Genomic DNA, 18,710 nt, shown 5'->3' on the forward strand with positions numbered 1-18,710 from the left:
TATGAAGTGGTCAGCGCGCCATCAACGGTGGGTCATTGTTTTTGGCGCCTGCGCCTGTTGCCAGGCCACTGTGGTCACCGGCGTCCCACGTTGGCTCACAGGTGATGTTGTCACCTCCCTCTGTGGAGGGGAGGGAGAATTCTCAAGAAAAAACACCGCCTTGCCTCTGTCATCAGAGGAAAAAGTGTCCCCTTTATTTTACAGAGGGGGCACAACTCGTAAAAGAACAAGAGAAATCGAAAGGAAATTTGATTATTTTTTTTTTATATGTACGTTATCCTCCAATTCCTACCCTAGTTGCGCTCTGATGTCCCTCAAGCAGCAAAAGACACGTCCCTCAGATTCCGGAACAAGTCCCACAGCTTCCGGCACCTTGATGCATTCGGCAGTTTATTGTTAAGGCAGCAAAAAGTGGTTTGTAAAAGTTTAAATAAGAGGGAGGGTCAATCAAACCCAACTGTCACCCCCGCCCCGCCCCGCCCCCACCCAGCCGCGGGGAGAGACGGGTAGGAGCCAAGTCTCCCCCCGAGCGGGGAAGGAGGCGGCAGCCGTCGGCGAGCAGAAGGTGGGTTCATTAATTAATGTCGGAGACGGGGCGAGGATCCGGGTGCCTTCCCTCCGGCACAAACCCGCGGAAATGTCAGCCTGAGCTTTTCGGAGCCTCTTTCCCGCCCCCTCCCCGAAGGGACCGGGGTCGGTCGGGCGGACTCTAAATCCTCGGCAAAGGGGACCAGGCTCTGAAGCGGTTGCTAAGGGGAGGCCCGAAGGCTCCTCCCCCTCCCGTTGCTGTGCGGGGTCCAGGGCTCCTCCAACTCCTCCCCCCTCCCGTTGCTATGCGGGGTCCACGACACCTCCCCCTCCCGTTGCTATGTGGGGTCCAGGGCTCCTCCAACTCCTCCCCCTCCCGTTGCTGCGCGGGGGTCCAGGGCTCCTCCAACTCCTCCCCCTCCCGTTGCTGCGCGGGGGTCCAGGGCTCCTCCAACTCCTCCCCCTCCCGTTGCTATGCGGGGCCTTCAGGGAAGGTGGGCGCTTCCATCTCCTCCAAGAGGTGACCCGATTGCGTATTAATTACAATAAGAACGGAATTACCTGGAAAAACTCAGCAGGTCCGGCAGCATCGGCGGAGAAGAAGAGAGTTGACATTTCGAGTCCTCATGACCCTTCAACAGAACTGGGTGAATCCAAGGAGAGGGGTGAAATATAAGCTGGTTTAAGGGGGGGGGGGGGGTGGAGAGAAGGGGGGCGGGTGGTGTTGTACGGAAATCTTGTCGCAGAGACGAACAGAACTATACGGAAATCTTAATTACAATAAAGCTGCCCTTAGGTCGGACCAGTATGAAATGGACTGGTGGAAGTTGACAGAAACAAGGAGCTGGTGCCCTTCAGCAATGGCAAAACAGGAGATAACCAAGGACACAAACTACAAAGACCATTTGTTTCCAAGCATCAACAATCTTTCTTCCAAGGACAATCTCACTATGGAACAAGCTGCCAAAGGAAATAGTTCACAGCTCCATTACTTGAAATCTTCAGCGCTCACCTTTAGATTAATTCCATTTATAAGTTTTTCATTATCATGACTACCATATGAGCGGGTCTGGTTCAGCTGGCGCTGATCACATAAACGTTAGTGGAATACGGATGTTAGTCTGCGATGCTGACACAATGAAAGCAGAAGGAGAGGTTTATCCTTTACAGAAGCAGTACTCCCATCTACCTGCTCTTTTGCAACATCCTTTTATCTCCCTCTCCAGCCACCTTCCTAACTTATTCCTAAATGTTGGCAGGTTCCCGCTTCAATGACTAACTCATAATTAATTCCACAGCCTTGCAATCTGGTATGTAAAAAAAAATCTCCTTTAACATGAATTTCTTGCACTTAATCTTGTATTTACGATCTCTCATTTTAGATCCCTGAATCATTGCTAAGGTTGATGATCTGTGACAAGCTGAACTAGCATTTTAGCTGGCTGAGAGTGCATCTTGTGTAGTGAGCTGCAATGGTTTAGGCAGGGAGTATGTAGTATTTAGTACTTCTTCCTTCTACCCCCTCCACTCTTCTATTTTTCTTACAAACCTTCTCAAACCCCATTTATTTTCCAAAGACTTCAACCATCCCCCCAACCTCACTCTCTGTGAAGTTATATTCCTGTTATTATACCGCCTGATATTCCTGGAATATTTTGTACATTAGAGATGCTGTTTAAATGCAAGCTGTTGTTTTGGCATAAATTCAGTTACGTGATTCTTGGGTCAAACCAGGATACCTGACCTTAAGGGATCTATCCCAAGAAAGAACCCAGGGTGTCCATGATGTAGCCAGTTTTCTATCCATGCATCCTCAGATTTTTGTTTGTTGACTTAGTGACCTGTTCTTTGCTGCTATAATTTTAAGAAATATGTGTGCCGTTGTAGCACAGCATTTTTTGGGTACTAACTTGGAAATTAGGGAAGAGGATATCCAGGAGTCTGTCAATATTTGGAGTTCTTCAATGAAGTATTTGAAACTGATAGACACATGATTCCTGATACTGCTGGCAGAAACCCACCTGAGTCTCATTGCTGCAGGCTGCAGCTCACTTTCCCACCTGATTCTACAGACTGCAACTCATTCAGCAGCCTGCTTGCTTCAGCCCCACTCACCTAATTCCTGAGGCTGCAAACTCCAGGTTTCCTGCATTCTTGACTCCAGATTGGTACTAACCTTACATGCCTTTGCTGATGCTGATGCTCTCACCCACCCACTTCAAAACCCCTTTGTAACCTGTCCTTTGGTTCTCTGACCTAATATAAACTTTGAGTGTACATTTTTGTGCCAGTTTAACGTTCTTTTAGACATAAACAAAAGGAAGAAGGGAAATATAAGAACAAGGAAGAGAAAGTTAAGTGGTTAAGAGGTTAAAAAAGCAAGTGGATAATAGAGACACAGATGTGAAATAAGAAAAAAAGAGAAGCAGAATTGCCGTGAGAGGAAAATATATCAATATTCTGCTACCAGAAAACTCTTTCCATGTCACTTCATGGTTGTTTTATGATTTCTAATGCTTTTGACACCTTTATCATGGCTCAACTTTACAACAAATTATAGCCATATGTGTGAGAATTTGCTGTTAAGTCTTTTCTGGTGGTCATAGGCAAGGGAGACAGTGCTGCAAAGCAGTTCAGGATTGACAGTGCTATACCTTTCATCAACATGTGGCTTTGCAGTTAGCAAGTTGCCAGTTCAGCAGTGACTGCAACTGGTGTGAAAATGAAATGAATTAACAAAGAATGCCTGCTGATAAATGCTTTCTTCCATTGGAAATGCTGTTTTAACTATCTCAAAGTCCTGTATGGTTGGTTCCCAAAAAAGTCACCTGGCTCAGTGTTTGCTTTGTTTGTTATGATGGAAAGTTCATTTCCATGTGATATTTCTGCATTCTAAAAGGAAATGTTATGAATTCAGTGTTTACTTGTCTGCAGAGAGATATTATGGTTCATTGTGGAGGAGCTAGCAGCTGAAAACCATAGTTTTATCAGCTCTGTACCCTGCTTCAGTCAGTGATTTTTGAGTGGACAGGCTACTGCTACTTATTTCAGAAGAAAATGAGCTTGTACATTCTATCTGACTCAAAAGTAGTTTGTTCATAGGCACTTCACTCAATAGCTGTGGTATACTGGTTCAGCTTATTGCTCAAAAAGTTTGGACACCTGTTGGACGGATGGATCCTCAATCCATTTGGTATTGTCTATACATCCGGCTGCAATGCGGCTGTATAGCAGAGTGACAATTCCTTGAGCCCACCAATGAGCATTGAAATCGTTGTGCTTGACGGAAGAAATTTCCCGACTCAACGAACCTGTCTCAGTAAAAGGGCCCCTGCAAGGCATTATCTGGATAGAGTCAAGCCCACCTCCCCTGGAAGCAGAGCTTGGGCAGTCAAGACTGCAGGAATGCACCAAGGCTCCTTCAACAGCACCTTCCAAACCCATGACCACTACCATCTAGAGGACAAGGGCAGTGGACAGATGGGAGCACCACCATCTGCAAGTTCTCCTCCAAGCCACTCACCCATCCTGACTTGGAATTATATCGCCTTTCCTTCACTGTCGCTGGGTCAAAATCCTGGAACTCCCTTTCTAACAGCACTGTGACTGTACCTACACCACATGGACTGCAGCGGTTCAAGAAGGCAGCTCGCCACCACCTTCTCAAGGGCAACTAGAGGTGGACAATAAATGCTGGCCCAGCCAGCGAAGCCCACATCTCGTGAATGAATATATTAAAAAAAGTGCTGAGGCAGGCTGGTTAAAAAACCCGCCCTTGAGTTGCATTATGACATTTTAGGCCTTCTAGTTCTCACCAAAATGTACTAAAAGCTTCTTTCCCAATGACACCAATGTGCCTGTATTCACTGGAATTTAGAAGAATGAGAAGGGATCTCATTGAGACATATAATGTCCTAACAGGACTGGACAGACTGGATGCAGGGATGATGTTTCCTCTGGCTGGGGGAGTCTAGAACTAGGGGTCACAATCTCAGGATACGGGGTTGGCCATTTAGGACTGAGATGAGGAGAAACTTCTTCTCTTGGAGGTTGCTGAACCTGTGGAATTCTCTACCACAGAGGGCTGTGGAGGCCAAGTCACTGAATATATTTAAGAAGGAAATCGATTTCTGGGCCCTAAAGGCATCAAGGGGTATGGGGAGGGAGTATAGCATTGAGATCGAGGATCAGCCATGATCATATTGAATGGTGAAGCAGGCTCAAAGGGCCGAATGACTTACTTCTGCTTCTATGTTTCTATGCATAAGTGGATCATTTTCGGGTTGACAGGATGTAATGAGTGGAGTGCCACAGGAATCACTGATAGGGCCTCAACTATTTACAATCTATATTAATGACTTGGATGATGGGATTGAATGCATGGTTGCTAAATTTGCTAATGACACAAAGATAGGTAGGAAAGTAAGTTGTGAAGAGGACATAAGGAGTCTGCAAGGGTATATAAATAGGTTAAGTGAGTGGGCAAAAAATTGGCAGATGGAGTATAATGTGGGAAAATGTGAACTTATCCACTTTGGCAGGAATAATAAAATAGCATCTTATTTAAATGGGAAGAGATTGCAGAACTCAGGTACAGAGAGATATGGAAGTCCTGGTACATGAATCACAAAAACTTTGCATGCAGGAACAGCATGTGATTTAGCAAGGCAAATGAAATGTTGGCCTTTATTATTGGTGAGACCATATTTAGGGCTCTGTGTACAGTTTTGGTCTCCTTATTTAACAAAGGACACAATTGCGTAAGAAGCAGTTCAGAGAAGGTTTCATTCAACTGACTCCTGGAATGAGGGGGTTTTCCCATGAGGAAAGGTTGGACAGTTTGGGCCTCCAGCCATTGGAGTTTAGAAGAATGAGAGGCGACCTTGTTGAAAAATGTAAGATCCTGAGGGGACTTGACAGGGTGGATCCTGGGAGGATGGTTCCCCTTGTGAGAGAAACTAGAACCGTGGGACACAGTTTAAAAATAAGAGGTCTTCCGTTTAAGACGGAGATGAGGAGAAATTTTTTCTCATAGGGTCACAAGTCTGTGAAACTTTTCCCCAGAGATCGGTGGAGGCAGGGTCATTGAATATTTTTAAGACTGAGCTAGATAGATTCTTGATTGACAAAGGAGGCAAAGGATATCGGGGCTAGGAAGGAAAGTGGAGTTGAGGCCACATTCAGATCAGCCATTATCATACTGAATCACAGAGAAGGCTTGAGGGGTTGAATAGTCTAATCTTACTGCTAATTCATAGGTTTCCCTCATGTGTGAATCACTCCCCGCCCCCTTTCCCCACCAGTAAAAATGGATTTGTTAGAAATGGGGAGGGGGGAGCGGGGGTGGCTTCCAATCTGGGCCCTGCCTGCCTGCCTGCCTGCCATTTTGGAAGCTCCATAGGGTCTCCAACTCTGCGAAAATCCAGGCTTGTTTTATAGAAAAACAGAAACATTCTTGTGGTAATTATTAGTTATTCTACTACCAACAAGTCTAAATTAAGCATGCAGTTAATCATATTAGCTAAAATGGCTGCAATAGAAAGCAGAAGAATTCTAATGGCAAGTAGTTACCCAACAATTATTTAGTTGTTCAAAAGATTCAAAGGCTTGGAGTTTGTGCAACATACAATTCAGAGAGCACCACAAAGCTAAAGCCAATACTCGATTGCTTATTATGATGTAATTGGAACTGAGAGATTGTGTAACAGCTTTGTGACAAAAAGCAATGATTGTTTTCCATAATCTATAACAGATAATATCACATGAATTGTGGTATATTATTTAAACTGTGATTGAGCACAGCCATAAAAACACAAAGGTAATAAAGTTGATTGTGTGTTGATTCCAGTTGGAATCCCAGGTGGAAAAGTAATCTTAAAGTTTGATAAGCACAAGTGTAAAAGAAATTAAGACATTGTCTTGTAGATGGTGCATAGTTGCCTGTGATGACTCAGACAGTATATTGACAATCAGAGCTGGACCTTTAAGAATGAATGTTGCAGGGGCTTTTCCTATATCGTTTGCTGCAGATTTTATATTTTGTCTTTTTATTGAAGGAGAATAGTGGAGAGTGATGACATTACTGAACTCTGATCTTGTTATGTAACATCTTAGATTATGCATTTTTGTGAAACATATGAAGATCAGAAGCATGTAACAAAGGCAAGACAATTAACGAAAGTTTTGAAGTTTCACATAGGCCAAGAGATGCAAAACAGCTCAAGTTGTAAATGTAGTGAATTTCTAAGATGTATCTAGAACAGTTTTCTGAAACAGTGGGCAGGATTCTCCAGCTCCGCCCACTACCGGGATCATCCAGTCCCTCTGGAAGTCAATGGACTTTTGCCTGGGTCATCGAATCTCCCTCGGCGGGTCCCACCACAACGGGGCCGGAAAATCCCGGCCAATGAGTTTTAGAACCAAGGTGGAAACAGGCCAAACTAAATTTACTAATAGTATAAACCAGAATTAATTAATAATCTGATGGTAAGGGAGCATCTTGCAAACAGTGACTGTTACCTGATAGAGCTGACATTAAGTTTAAGTAAGCTACAAGCACACACAAGGTCAGCCAGTTTTTGTGAAAGGAACATACAAGTTAATATTTCAGTTTGTACTTTTCAGAAATTCTGAAGAAAGAAGCAAACTCTGAATGTCAACTTGCTGGCAGGAGGCTAAAATTATATGTTGTGTTCTTTAGGGTGGCCATCCTTCTAGGATTGACCTAGATTCTCCAGGAACTGAAGGATCAATCTCCAGGTCACTGCGGGCAAACTCAGGTAAAAAATTGTTTTCTTTGAATAGTTTTGTTTATTAATTAGTTAAACAATGGAGATGAGGGGAAAGAAATGCCCTTTTGACTGACAGTCAAGCATTATCCCAACAGGTAATGGAGTCAGCTCGCTTTCCAGTTGGCCTTGGGAAGGCAGGACCCAATGAGGATGGGCATGTAGGGTCACCAATGGAGGGAATTTGGGGGCGGGATTGTTGGAGGCAGGAGATCATGTGTGCAGGAGCTCGTTCAGCCGGGGTGGGCAGCCCTACTCTTCCACCTTTCTCTATTTTTGTTTCTGTAAAACAGTTGCCTTGTTCATATGGTCTAGGATATTCTCTAAATCTCTTCCACTGCCTTTCAACTTTACTTTCCAAGTTTGGGATAAATTAACACTTGTTATCCCTGAGATATTCTATTCAAAACAGACAAAATTAGTAAGTTGTTCTTCTATTTGACTGGAAAGTCTTAACATTTCCACTTATTGTGCAATAAGCCTCTAAATATATACTTGAATTGTAATGTTACTAAAGGAATAATTGAATCTATTGTAAATACTGAAATGATTTAGTTCGCAAATTAAGAAATGTTCTGAGGTTCCACATAGTTCTATCCGTTTGATTCCCTACAATTTTAAGCACCTCAATTGGATCACCCCTCAACCTTTTAAAGCAATCCAAGTTTACATGATTCATAATTTAACTCTTTAAAGTTAGTTATAATTCTGGTGAATCAGCACTGTTGTCCCTCCAAGGCAGTATTCTTACGGAGGTATCATACATAAAACTCAACATAGTACTCCTGATGGGGTCCAAGGCTTTATATCATTGAAACATAACTTCCTCCCATTTGTATCCAGACTCCTTTGTGATTAAGGCCAGCATTCAATTAACTCTATTGATTTGGTTCTTTTGCCTGTGCACCAAATCCCTCGGCTGCTGCCTACATGGTTCCTGGTCTCACTATTAAAACAATATTCTGACTTGTCTTCCTTGGATGCAACATTGAACTCCATTACTCACTTAATCTATCTATTCCCATTTAAGATGGAGATGAGGAGGAATTTCTTCTGTCAAAGGCTCGTTAGTCTTTGGAATTCTTTTCCCCAGAGAGCATTGAAGGCTGGGTCATTGAATACATTCAAAGCTTTGATTGACAGGGAGCCAAAGGTTGTGGGGGACAGGTAAGAAAGTGGAGTTAAGGCCACAATCAGATCAGCCATGATCTTCCTGAATAGTGGAGCAGCCTTGATGGGCCAAATGACCTATTCCTGCTCCTTTTTCTTATGATTGTATGATCTTAGATTATACTTTCCCAGCAGAGAGCACAGGTCAGAGATCTGGAGCTACAGAATTGTAGTCATATCTGAAATTTTTAAATGCCAAAGCCTATAAAGTGAAATTTTCTGTGGTCATTTATTACCAGAGTACAGATCAGGACCCAGGACAGTTACTATAAGTGTAATGGCTGAGTCATTCATAGTTAAAATGTTTTTTTTTTTATTGATTCATGGCTTGTAGGTATTGCTGGCTAGGCCAGCATTTATTGCCCATCCCTAATTGCCCTTGAGAAACTGAGTGGCTTGTTAGACCATTTTGAGGGCATTTAAGAGTCAGCCAGATTGCTGTGGATCTGGAATCACATGTAAGGGTGACTTTCCTTCCCTAAGATTTCCTTCCCTAAAGGACATCAATGAACTAGATGTTTTTTTACAACAATGGTTTCATGGTCATCATTAGGTATTTAATTCCAGACTTTTTTTTATTGAATTCAAATTCCATCATCTGCCATGGTGGGATTCAAGCCCAGGTCCCCTGAGCATTACCCTGGGTCTCTGGATTCCTAGCCCAGTGACAATAGCACCACTATCCCTAAAATGTGAATGAGTTAGGTTCTTGTCGTCACAAGATAGCTGTGGATGAGGGCCTTTTGCCATTTAATACCGCTTTTTTTTTTAAGATGACTTATTGTCTTCCTGTTAAAATATCTAACTTCATAGAGTCATAGTCATAGAGGTCTGCAGCACAGAAAAAGGCCCTTTGGCCTATCAAGTCAAACAAGTACCTAACTATTCTAATCCCATTTTCCAGCACTAAGCCCATAGCCTTGTATACCATGGCATCGTAAGTGCACATCCAAATACTTCTTAAATGTTATGAGGGTTTCTGCCTCTACCACCCTTTCAGGCAGTGAGTTCCAGATTCCCACCACCCTTACCTGTAGTGTCAGACAGGATCTTTGTTTGAGGGTCATTTCTGAAATCTAGCATTTCCTGACCACACAGCCTCCTTTGGTACTGCACTGGAGTATTGGGCTAGCTCATGCACTCGGGTGCTGATGTCAGCTCACGCCCACAATCATTTGACCAAGAGATTACCAACTCAACCAAGTGGATCCAAATGATCCAGTCAGTTTTCTGATCAAAAATTCAAACACTGTTTCTTTGCTCTAGATGGAACTTAAGCCTCTGTCCCAGCTTAATCATTAAGCCACTGGGTCTGAACAACATTTTGTAGGTTTTCTTAATGTGAAAGAAATCTTTGCTTACGTTATTTTATTGTGACTATAAAAGCATCCTAATTTTCCTTCAGTAAGTGGAACCCCATACTTCTGTGAGACCAGAAAAGATGCCATTACATTAGAAGGAGAATCTGTGTGAGCATCTAACTAGATATTTTTAGAGAGTGTGGGAAAGAATTATGTATTAATGTTGTGGGTCTTAGATGTCGTAGTCAAGGCTCTACATAGAACTATCTTTCTCTGTGCTCCGTTGCCATGTTATCTTATGTCACTAATGAATGAGATTATATATTTATATATTGAACATTAACCCTTAATACTACATCTCTCCCCAAGTCTTTGACTGTATTAAATACTATTTACGTTACTCTATGTCTCTCCACTGAAGTCTCTGCCTTCATCACTGGCTCAGAGTTAAGCATTGTGGTGTTTTCACCAATCTCCCTGACTTTGTTCTCATCTCTCCCAGAGGTCACATAGGATTCAAGTACTCCATGTTCTTTCTTGAACTCTGTGGACCAGCATGTGAATCTTCAGAAACTGTTGGTTCTCTGCTCAAGTTGACTTCCTGATCATAAGGGTAGTTAGTCCATTCAACTGATGGTGGTATTCTCATTGATAAGAGTGCATTTCTATTTCGTCTATCCCATTCTCAGTTTTGACAAGCTATGATCTTGGACCTTGTATCTTTTCCGTACTTGGCCTTCTCTATTCTGGGCTCTAATCCAGACTGATTCACCTGGTTGGAGCCCTGGTAACTCATGGACTCTAGGGGCGGTGGTTGTAATTTTTGGTCTGATTTGCATGACAATTATCCTCCTCCCTTAGTTTCTCAATGTCAGTGGTTTGTAGACATGGCATGAACATATGTGGAAGAACGGAAAGTTGGGTCCATTGTCATCTTCCCACCAGAAGTTCCGATGGAGCCAACCCAATCTGAAGTGGTGTAGAAAGAAAGCTCAACAGTGCTAAGTTGATATAATCGTTCTTTATCAACAAAGCTTTGACCATTCTTACTCCTCTTTTGACCTCACAATTTGCTTGCGGTATCTGGGCGAACAAAGGGCTTAATTGCCAACTCCTGCTCTTAAGTCCTATTTTCCAAAGGACAAATCCATAGTCTTCTGTAAATTTCTTGAATCCTCCATTTGCAAACTGTGGACCTTTGTTTGAAATGACAAGATCTGGAATGCCATGTGTGACAAAAATTTCTTTTAGTGAATGAATGACTGCTCCTGAGGTTGTACTATGAAGATGTTTAACCTCAATCCAGCTGGAGTAGTAGTCAACAACTTGGAAAAAATATCTTCCCCTTGAGCATATAAAGGTTCATTCTGAGACGTTCCCAGGGTCTGGACGGAAATGAAGATACCATTAGCGGTTCTTTTTGCTCTTGGCAATGGATGCAGAGGTGATGTAACTCAAAATCATGTCCTCCAGTGGTTTTGAGATTCCTGGCTGCCAAACTGAATTTTGTGCCTAGCACGACACTTGGTAACGTCTAGGTGTCCCTAGTGTATTCTTTGAAGGATCTTGAGTCTGAGTACTCTTGGAATGACCAACCTTTCATTGTAGATTAATAAGCCAGCTACAATACTGAGATGTCTGTGTTGCTCAAAGTAGTATTGTTTAAGGATGGAATTGTTTGGAACATATTTTGGCCATCCATTTTTGCAGTATTCTCTCATTTTAGCACATTCTTCATATGTTTTCTGTTCTTGTCATATTTTGTTAGTCTCTTTGTGGTTTCTGGTGGGAATTTTGTAGTCAGTGAGCTGCATAACTATATCCTCAACAAAATTGATGTCCTCCTGTTCAGGCTTCCCAACAGGAATGCATGGCACTGCATCTGCTATGTTTGTTGTTTGCCTTGGCCATGTTTGTCTTGTTCCTTCACCTGCTGGTCCAGAGAAATCTATCTGATTTACTCAAGGTTTTCTAATTCATCTCCTTTCAAGATGAGTTATAGATCTGTGCAAGCTTTTCAACTTAACAGTGAACATTCTTGATTGTAGATCACATACAAAGTTTCTGTGATTCTGCTCCTTTTGTGCTGAAGTTTAGCAGTCAACTGTACTTGATTTTCAGCTGAATGCCTCCTGGACCAAGGAGTCTTATGGTCAATGGCTGGAGTATGTCTAATTTTAACCAATTTTCTGTCTCTAAAAGACTCAAAACTCCTGCTTTGGTTTCTAATTTGAAGTTTGTTTTATGTCCCTTGTCCATAATATCTGAACTCAAATAGTTCTAATTTGATCCTGTAATTTCTCCCAAGAATGGTACTTCTGGTTCTTTTTCTCCAACTTCTTGAATGTCTTCAACTTCTTGCATGGTACATGATCTTAACTCAAAAATGAAAACAGAATTACCTGGAAAAACTCAGCAGGTCTGGCAGCATCGGCGGAAAAGAAAAGAGTCGATGTTTTGAGTAATTTTGTTTTTGTTTTGGGTTTCCAGCATCTGCAGTTTTTTTGTTTTTATCTCACATGATCTTAGCTGTTTCTCCTTTAATTGTTTTGTTCAGAGCTGTTTGCTGCGGAAAACTGATTTAGAGTGGCCTCTCTTCTTGCAGGAATGGCACTCTACATTTTTGGCAGGGCATTCTTTGCACCGAAGCAGCCTTTCCCCATCACGATGGGGACACTGAATAATAGCGGCTACCACGCCCTCCTCTTTTTCTCTGTTTGGGGTTAGGTGTGCTGCAATTTTTATGTGCTATAAATGGGACTGTATCAACCGTTTTTTTTCCATGAGATTTCTTTTTCATCTCGAATAAAGATTTTGTTTTGCTTTCTCTTCGTCTGCCTCGTTACCTGCACAGCCTTCAATAGGGTCAAATCTTCCCTCAACTACAAAAAATCTGGTAGCATCTCTTCTAAGACTCCAACAACAATGCAATCCCGAATTAATTTTACTTTCAGGGCTCCATGTTCACAATTTTCAGCTAATGAATATAGCTTGTTAATAAAGGAATCTACGCTTTCTCTTCTGGTTTTTAGGTATGCCTATTAAATTTTGTTCTCTCTGTTATGATATTTTTCTGAAGACTAAAATGAGCATCAAAGGCCTTGATAACTTATTCATACGTCACCGTGTCTCTGTTTATGCCCTTCTGACCATTACATCGTTGCCCATGACGCAGAGTAAGGTCCTGACCTGCTCCTTGCTAGTCTGCTCAATACTGTTCTGCACCTGGTAAACCTGCGATGCTAGTTCTGCCACTACTCGGCTTGATCCGGGCCTTCCCCTAGGTCTAAGCACTCTGGTAAAGGTAGGATTTTTTCCTTGTCTTCCTTTTACTGTTACCTTTTTTTGGAGATTGGTTGAAGATATTCCCGTGCAGTCGTTGTCCTGCAGTTGTTTCTCTTGCTGGTCCTTCCTGTCGCTGGGCTCTTCACATGTTGCTCCTTTCGTCATGTTTTTCTGTTGCCACCAGCTGTTATTATTGTTGTGGATTTTAGATATGGTTGTCGTGGGGATGGTCTTACAGATAATGCTGGAGGTAATGCTGTTGGTAAACTCTACCTTTTATTGAACATTAGGCTAACGATGTACAATACAGACTAAGCATGAGGCTGTACATAGAGCTATCTCTCGCCGTGCTCTGTTGTCTTGCGATCTTATGTCATTGATGATGTGGAGTATGTATTTACATATTTAACATCAACCCTTTATACTACAAGAATTAGTCTTTTGGATGGTTAGAAAGTATGCCTGACCCAATGGACATGCCTGTATTTGGAAATAGATTAACCTTTTTGTTATATTTTAAAAGCTTCATAGTTTTATTGTTATCAGGCAATAGAAAAACGTAATTACATGAAATTCTCCTTTAATAGTATTTCAGAATGTCAGTTTGGGCTGGTTATTTGTATGTTTGCTCTGGTACTACAATTTCAGTAGAAACTACAGCTGTGCATTTCAAGCCACCTATAATCCCACTCCATCTTATTGTGTTTTTAACAAGTGAGATCCATACATTGCTTAAAAAAACTCCTTTCTTCTGTACAGGTTAATTCTGCTGGAAATAAATGAACTGCAGGGTAAAATGTCAAACTTTGAAGGGTTACCATTATCAAGAGAAATGCAAGACTTACAGAATCGATTTAATACAATGATGCGTACAATCAACAGCAACTCAAAGGTATGATGTCCTTTATATATGTTATCATTTCTAACCTAAAAGCAGAACTGTTAAGCAACAGGTAATGCAGGTGGCATGTCTAATTATTAAGAGTATTATGACTTTTGTTATGATCCTGTAGAGACTAATAACTTGTAAAAAGAGATATGAATTTCCTATTAGAAAAGCAAAAAACTGGAAATCCAAAACAAAAATAAAAATATCTGGAAAAACTCAGCAGGTCTGGCAGCATCTGCGGAGAGGAACACAGTTAACGTTTCGAGTCCGTATGATTCTTCAACAGAACTAAGTAAAGATAGAAAAGAGGTGAAATATAAACTTGTTTAAGGGGGTGGGTGGAGCTGGATAGAGGGCCAGTGATAGGTGGAGATAGCCAAAAGATGTCATAGACAAAAGGACAAAAGAGGTGTTGAAGGTGGTGGTATTATCTAAGGAATGTGCTAATTAAGGGTAGAAAGCAGGACAAGCAAGGTACAGATAGCCCTAGTGGGGGTGGGGTGGGGTGAAGGGAAGGGAACGAAATAGGCTAAAAGGTAGAGATAAGACAATGGATGGAAATACATTTAAAAATAATGGAAATAGGTGGGAAAAGAAAAATCTATATAAATTATTGGAAAAAAAAGGGGGGGATCGGAAAGGGGGTGGGGATGGAGGAGTGAGTTCATGATTAAAATTGTTGAACTCAGTATTCAGTCAAGAAGGCTGTAAAGTGCCTAGTCGGAAGATGAGGTGCTGTTCCTCCAATTTGCATTAAGCTTCATTGGAACAATGCAGCAGGCCAAGGATGGACATGGGGGCATGAGAGCAGGGTGAAGTGTTGAAATGGCAAGCGACAGGGAGGTCTGGGTCATGCTTGTGGACAGACCGAAGGTGTTCTGCAAAGCGGTCACCCATCTGCGTTTGGTCTCTCCAATGTAGAGGAAACCGCATTGGGAGCAACAAATGCAGTAGACTAAGTTGAGGGAAGTGCAAGTGAAATGCTGCTTCACTTGAAAGGAGTGTTTGGGCCCTTGGACAGTGAGGAGACGGGAAGTAAAGGGGCAGGTGTTGCACCTTCTGCGGTTGCATTAGAAGATGCCGTGAGAGGGAGTTGAGGTGTAGGGGGTGATGGAGGAGTGGACCAGGGTGTCCCGGAGGGAATGATCCCTGCTGAATGCCGCTGGGGGGGGGGTGAAGGGAAGATATGTTTGGTGGTGTCATCATGCTGGAGTTGGCGGAAATGGTGAAGGATGATCCTTTGAATGCGGAGGCTGCTGGGGTGATAAGTGAGGACAAGGGGGACCCTAACATGGTTCTGGGAGGGAGAGGAAGGTGTGAGGGCGGATGCGCGGGAAATGGGCCGGACACAGTTGAGGGCCCTATCAACCACCGTGGGTGGAAAACCTCGGTTAAGGAAGAAGGAAGACATGTCAGAGGAACTGTTTTTGAAAGTGGCATCATCAGAACAGATGTGACGGAGGCGAAGAAACTGAGAGTAAGGAGCTGTAGTCGAGGTAGCTGTGAGAGTCGGTAGGCTTGTAATGATTATTAGTGGACAGTCTATCACCAGAAATTGAGACTGAGAGGTCAAGGAAGGGAAGTGTCAGAGATGGACCATGTGAAAATGATGGAGGGGTGGAAATTGGAAGCAAAATTAATAAATTTTTCCAGGTCCAGCCGAGACCATGAAGCGGCACCAAAGCAATCATCAATATACTGGAGAAAGAGTTGTTGGAGGGGGCCGGAGTAGGACTGGAACAAGGAATGTTCCACATACCCCATAAAGAGACAGGCATAACTGGGTACCCAAGCGGGTACCCATAACCACACCTTTTATTTGGAGGAAGTGAGAGGAGTTTAAGGAGAAATTGTTCAGTGTGAGAACAAGTTCAGCCAGACAGAGGAGAGTAGTGGTGGATGGGGATTGTTTGGGCCCTTTTTCGAGGAAGAAGCGGAGAGCCCTCAGACCATCCTGGTGGGGGATGGATGTGTAGAGGAATTGAATGCCCATGGTGAAGAGGAGGCGGTTGGGGCCAGGGAACTGGAAATTGTTGATATGATGTAGGGTGTCAGAGGAATCACAGATGTAGGTGGGAAGGGACTGGACAAAGGGAGAGAGAATGGAGTCAAGATAGCAAGAAATGAGATCCGTGGGGCAGGATATTCCTGTTTGTGGATTTTGGGTAGGAGGTAGAAGCGGGCCGTCCGAGTTTTGAAGACTATGAGGCTGGAAGCTGTGGAAGGAAGATCTCCAGAGGAGATGAGGTCAGTAACAGTCCTGGAAACAATGGCTTGATGTTCAGTGGTGGGGTCATGGTCCAGGGGGATATAGGAGGAAGTGTCTGCGAGTTGACATTCAGCCTCTGCGAGGTAGAGGTCAGTGCGCCAGACAACAACAGCACCACCCTTGTCAGCAGGTTTGATGACAATGTCAGGGTTGGACCCGAGAGAACGGAGTGCAGCAAGTTCAGAGAGAGATAGGTTAGAGTGGGTGAAAGGAGCAGAGAAATAGAGACGACTAATGTCACGTTGAATGGGACTCCATCCCATTCTCTCAGTTCCTTCGCCTCCGTCACATCTGTTCTGATGATGCCACTTTCAAAAACAGTTCCTCTGACGTGTCTTCCTTCTTCCTTAACCGAGGTTTTCCACCCACGGTGGTTGACGGGGCCCTCAACCGTGTCCGGCCCATCTCCCGCACATCCACCCTCACACCTTCCTCTCCCTCCCAGAACCATGATAGGGTCCCCCTTGTCCACATTTATCACCCCACCAGCCTCTGCATTCAGAGATCCATTTCCGCCAACTCCAGCATGATGTCACCACCAAACACATCTTCCCTTCACCCCCGCAGCGGCATTCCGTAGGGATCGTTCCCTCCGGGACACCATGATCCACTCCTCCATCACCTCCTACACCTCAACCCCTTCCTACGGCACCTTCCTATGCAACCGCAGAAGGTGGAACACCTGCCCCTTTACTTCCCCTCTCTTCACCGTCCAAGGGCCCAAACACTCCTTTCTAGTGAAGCAGCATTACTGTTGCACTTCCTTCAATTTAATCTACTGCATTCGTTGCTCCCAAAGTGGTTTCCTCTACATTGGAGAGACCAAACGCAGATGGGTGACCGCTTTGCAGAACACCTTCAGTCTGTCCACAAGCCCCTTTCCGATTTCCCCCCCCACCCCCTTTTTTTTCCAATAATTTATATAGATTTTTCTTTTCACACCTATTTCCATTATTTTTAAATGTATTTCCATCCATTGTTTTAGTCTATTTTGATCCCTTCCCTTCACCCTACCCCAACTAGGGCTATCTGTACCTTGCTTGTCCTGCTTTCTACCCTTAATTAGCACATTCCTTAGATAATATCACCACCTTCAACACCTCTTTGTCCTTTTGTCTATGACATCTTTTGGCTATCTCCACCTATCACTGGCCCTCTATTGAGCTCAACACCCCCCCCCGCCCCGGCCCCCTCTGCCTTAAACCAGCTTATATTTCACCTCTTTTCTATTTCACTTACATACAGACTCGAAACATTAACTGTGTTCCTCTCCACAGATGCTGTCAGACCTGCTGAGTTTTTCCAGGTATTGTTATTTTTATTTTTATAAATTTCCTATTGACTGACTCAAAGGATCACATGACATTATAGACTTTTACTGTAACAAAAACACTAAATTCAATATTGACTAAACATTACTTAATAGGCAACTAATACATTAAACCACAGAAAAGGTGTTCCCTAGCAACTTCTTAACACAACCAAAAGCCCTGCTCCATGTATATCCATTACACCACATTCTCCATAGACATATACTTTTTAATTTAACGTCCAAAGCTCCTCCCAGCCACAACAAGATTTCTTCTCTCTGCTTCACCAGGGTGAATCTTCCAGTGTCCTTTAAAGTAAAGTCTCCTTCACTTAATCCTTTGAGCATATTCAAATGGACTTCCCATTGCAAGGTACCATCTGGTGATTCTGTGGTTTTTAACTCTTTATAATCCTTGTTTCTTCAAATATGGGTTCTGTTCCCACCAGCCCTCCACTTGGTGCTTAACCCAAAAGCTGTCCATTTATAATGTCTGGCATAGCAGCACCTGTTGTGGGTCTCCTTCCCCAAATCTCTCAGCCTGAGTGCCTCTGAGTGCCTGTGAGTCCGCAATCAGCAAGAACAGCTGCCTTCTCCTTTGTGTTCAGATGTTAAAGCTTATACTTCACTTTCAATAAATTTCAACCTGGGCCCCTGACCCCATGGCAACCAGGTCACATGGACTTGTCTCCAGGCAAACTTCATATGAGGTTACATGTCCGTCTCTGCTACTTCATTGTACCTTGAAATAAAGGAGACAGTTTAAAGCACAATTGTCTTATAACGTCTTGCGGTCATAACACTATCCCACATTTTAAGGTATTGAGTAGCCAACTGAATGAAGGCAAATTAATGCCTTTGGCATCAATTTGCTTTAAAGGCAGCCCCTATTCGTAGGAAAACTAGTTTGACATTCTTAGAGCTGTGTAGGTAGATCTTTCAAGTATTATTCATTTATCCAGAACTTCAATCCCTGCTTTATTAACTTGAAACCAACGGAGTTTATAAAATACAAAAAAACATGCCTTTGTGAAAGTTGTATAGGTATTGCCTATTGTACTAGGTATTGCCTGACTGAAAATGCGTTTTTAACAAGCTGGAGCTTGCCATTTCCTGGGCAACAACTACATCTGTTCAGTCTTACGTTGTAACATGTCATTCTTGAAAGGAG

General features: G+C 43.0%; 1 protein-coding gene across 1 annotated transcript in view; it reads left to right on the plus strand.

Moving 5' to 3' along the window:
* Positions 1-419: 419 nt before the first annotated feature.
* Positions 420-18,710, plus strand: part of LOC121287761 (lipid droplet assembly factor 1-like) — a 29,784-nt gene continuing 11,493 nt past the window's right edge. The window contains exons 1-4 of the mRNA XM_041205671.1: positions 420-565; positions 7,229-7,307; positions 8,347-8,483; positions 13,832-13,964. Coding sequence (XP_041061605.1) covers positions 8,347-8,483; positions 13,832-13,964 — 270 coding nt within the window. The 5' untranslated portion in view covers positions 420-565; positions 7,229-7,307. The remainder of the gene's footprint in view (positions 566-7,228; positions 7,308-8,346; positions 8,484-13,831; positions 13,965-18,710) is intronic.

Source organism: Carcharodon carcharias, chromosome 15 (genome assembly GCF_017639515.1).
Source record: "Carcharodon carcharias isolate sCarCar2 chromosome 15, sCarCar2.pri, whole genome shotgun sequence".
NCBI lineage: Eukaryota > Metazoa > Chordata > Chondrichthyes > Lamniformes > Lamnidae > Carcharodon > Carcharodon carcharias.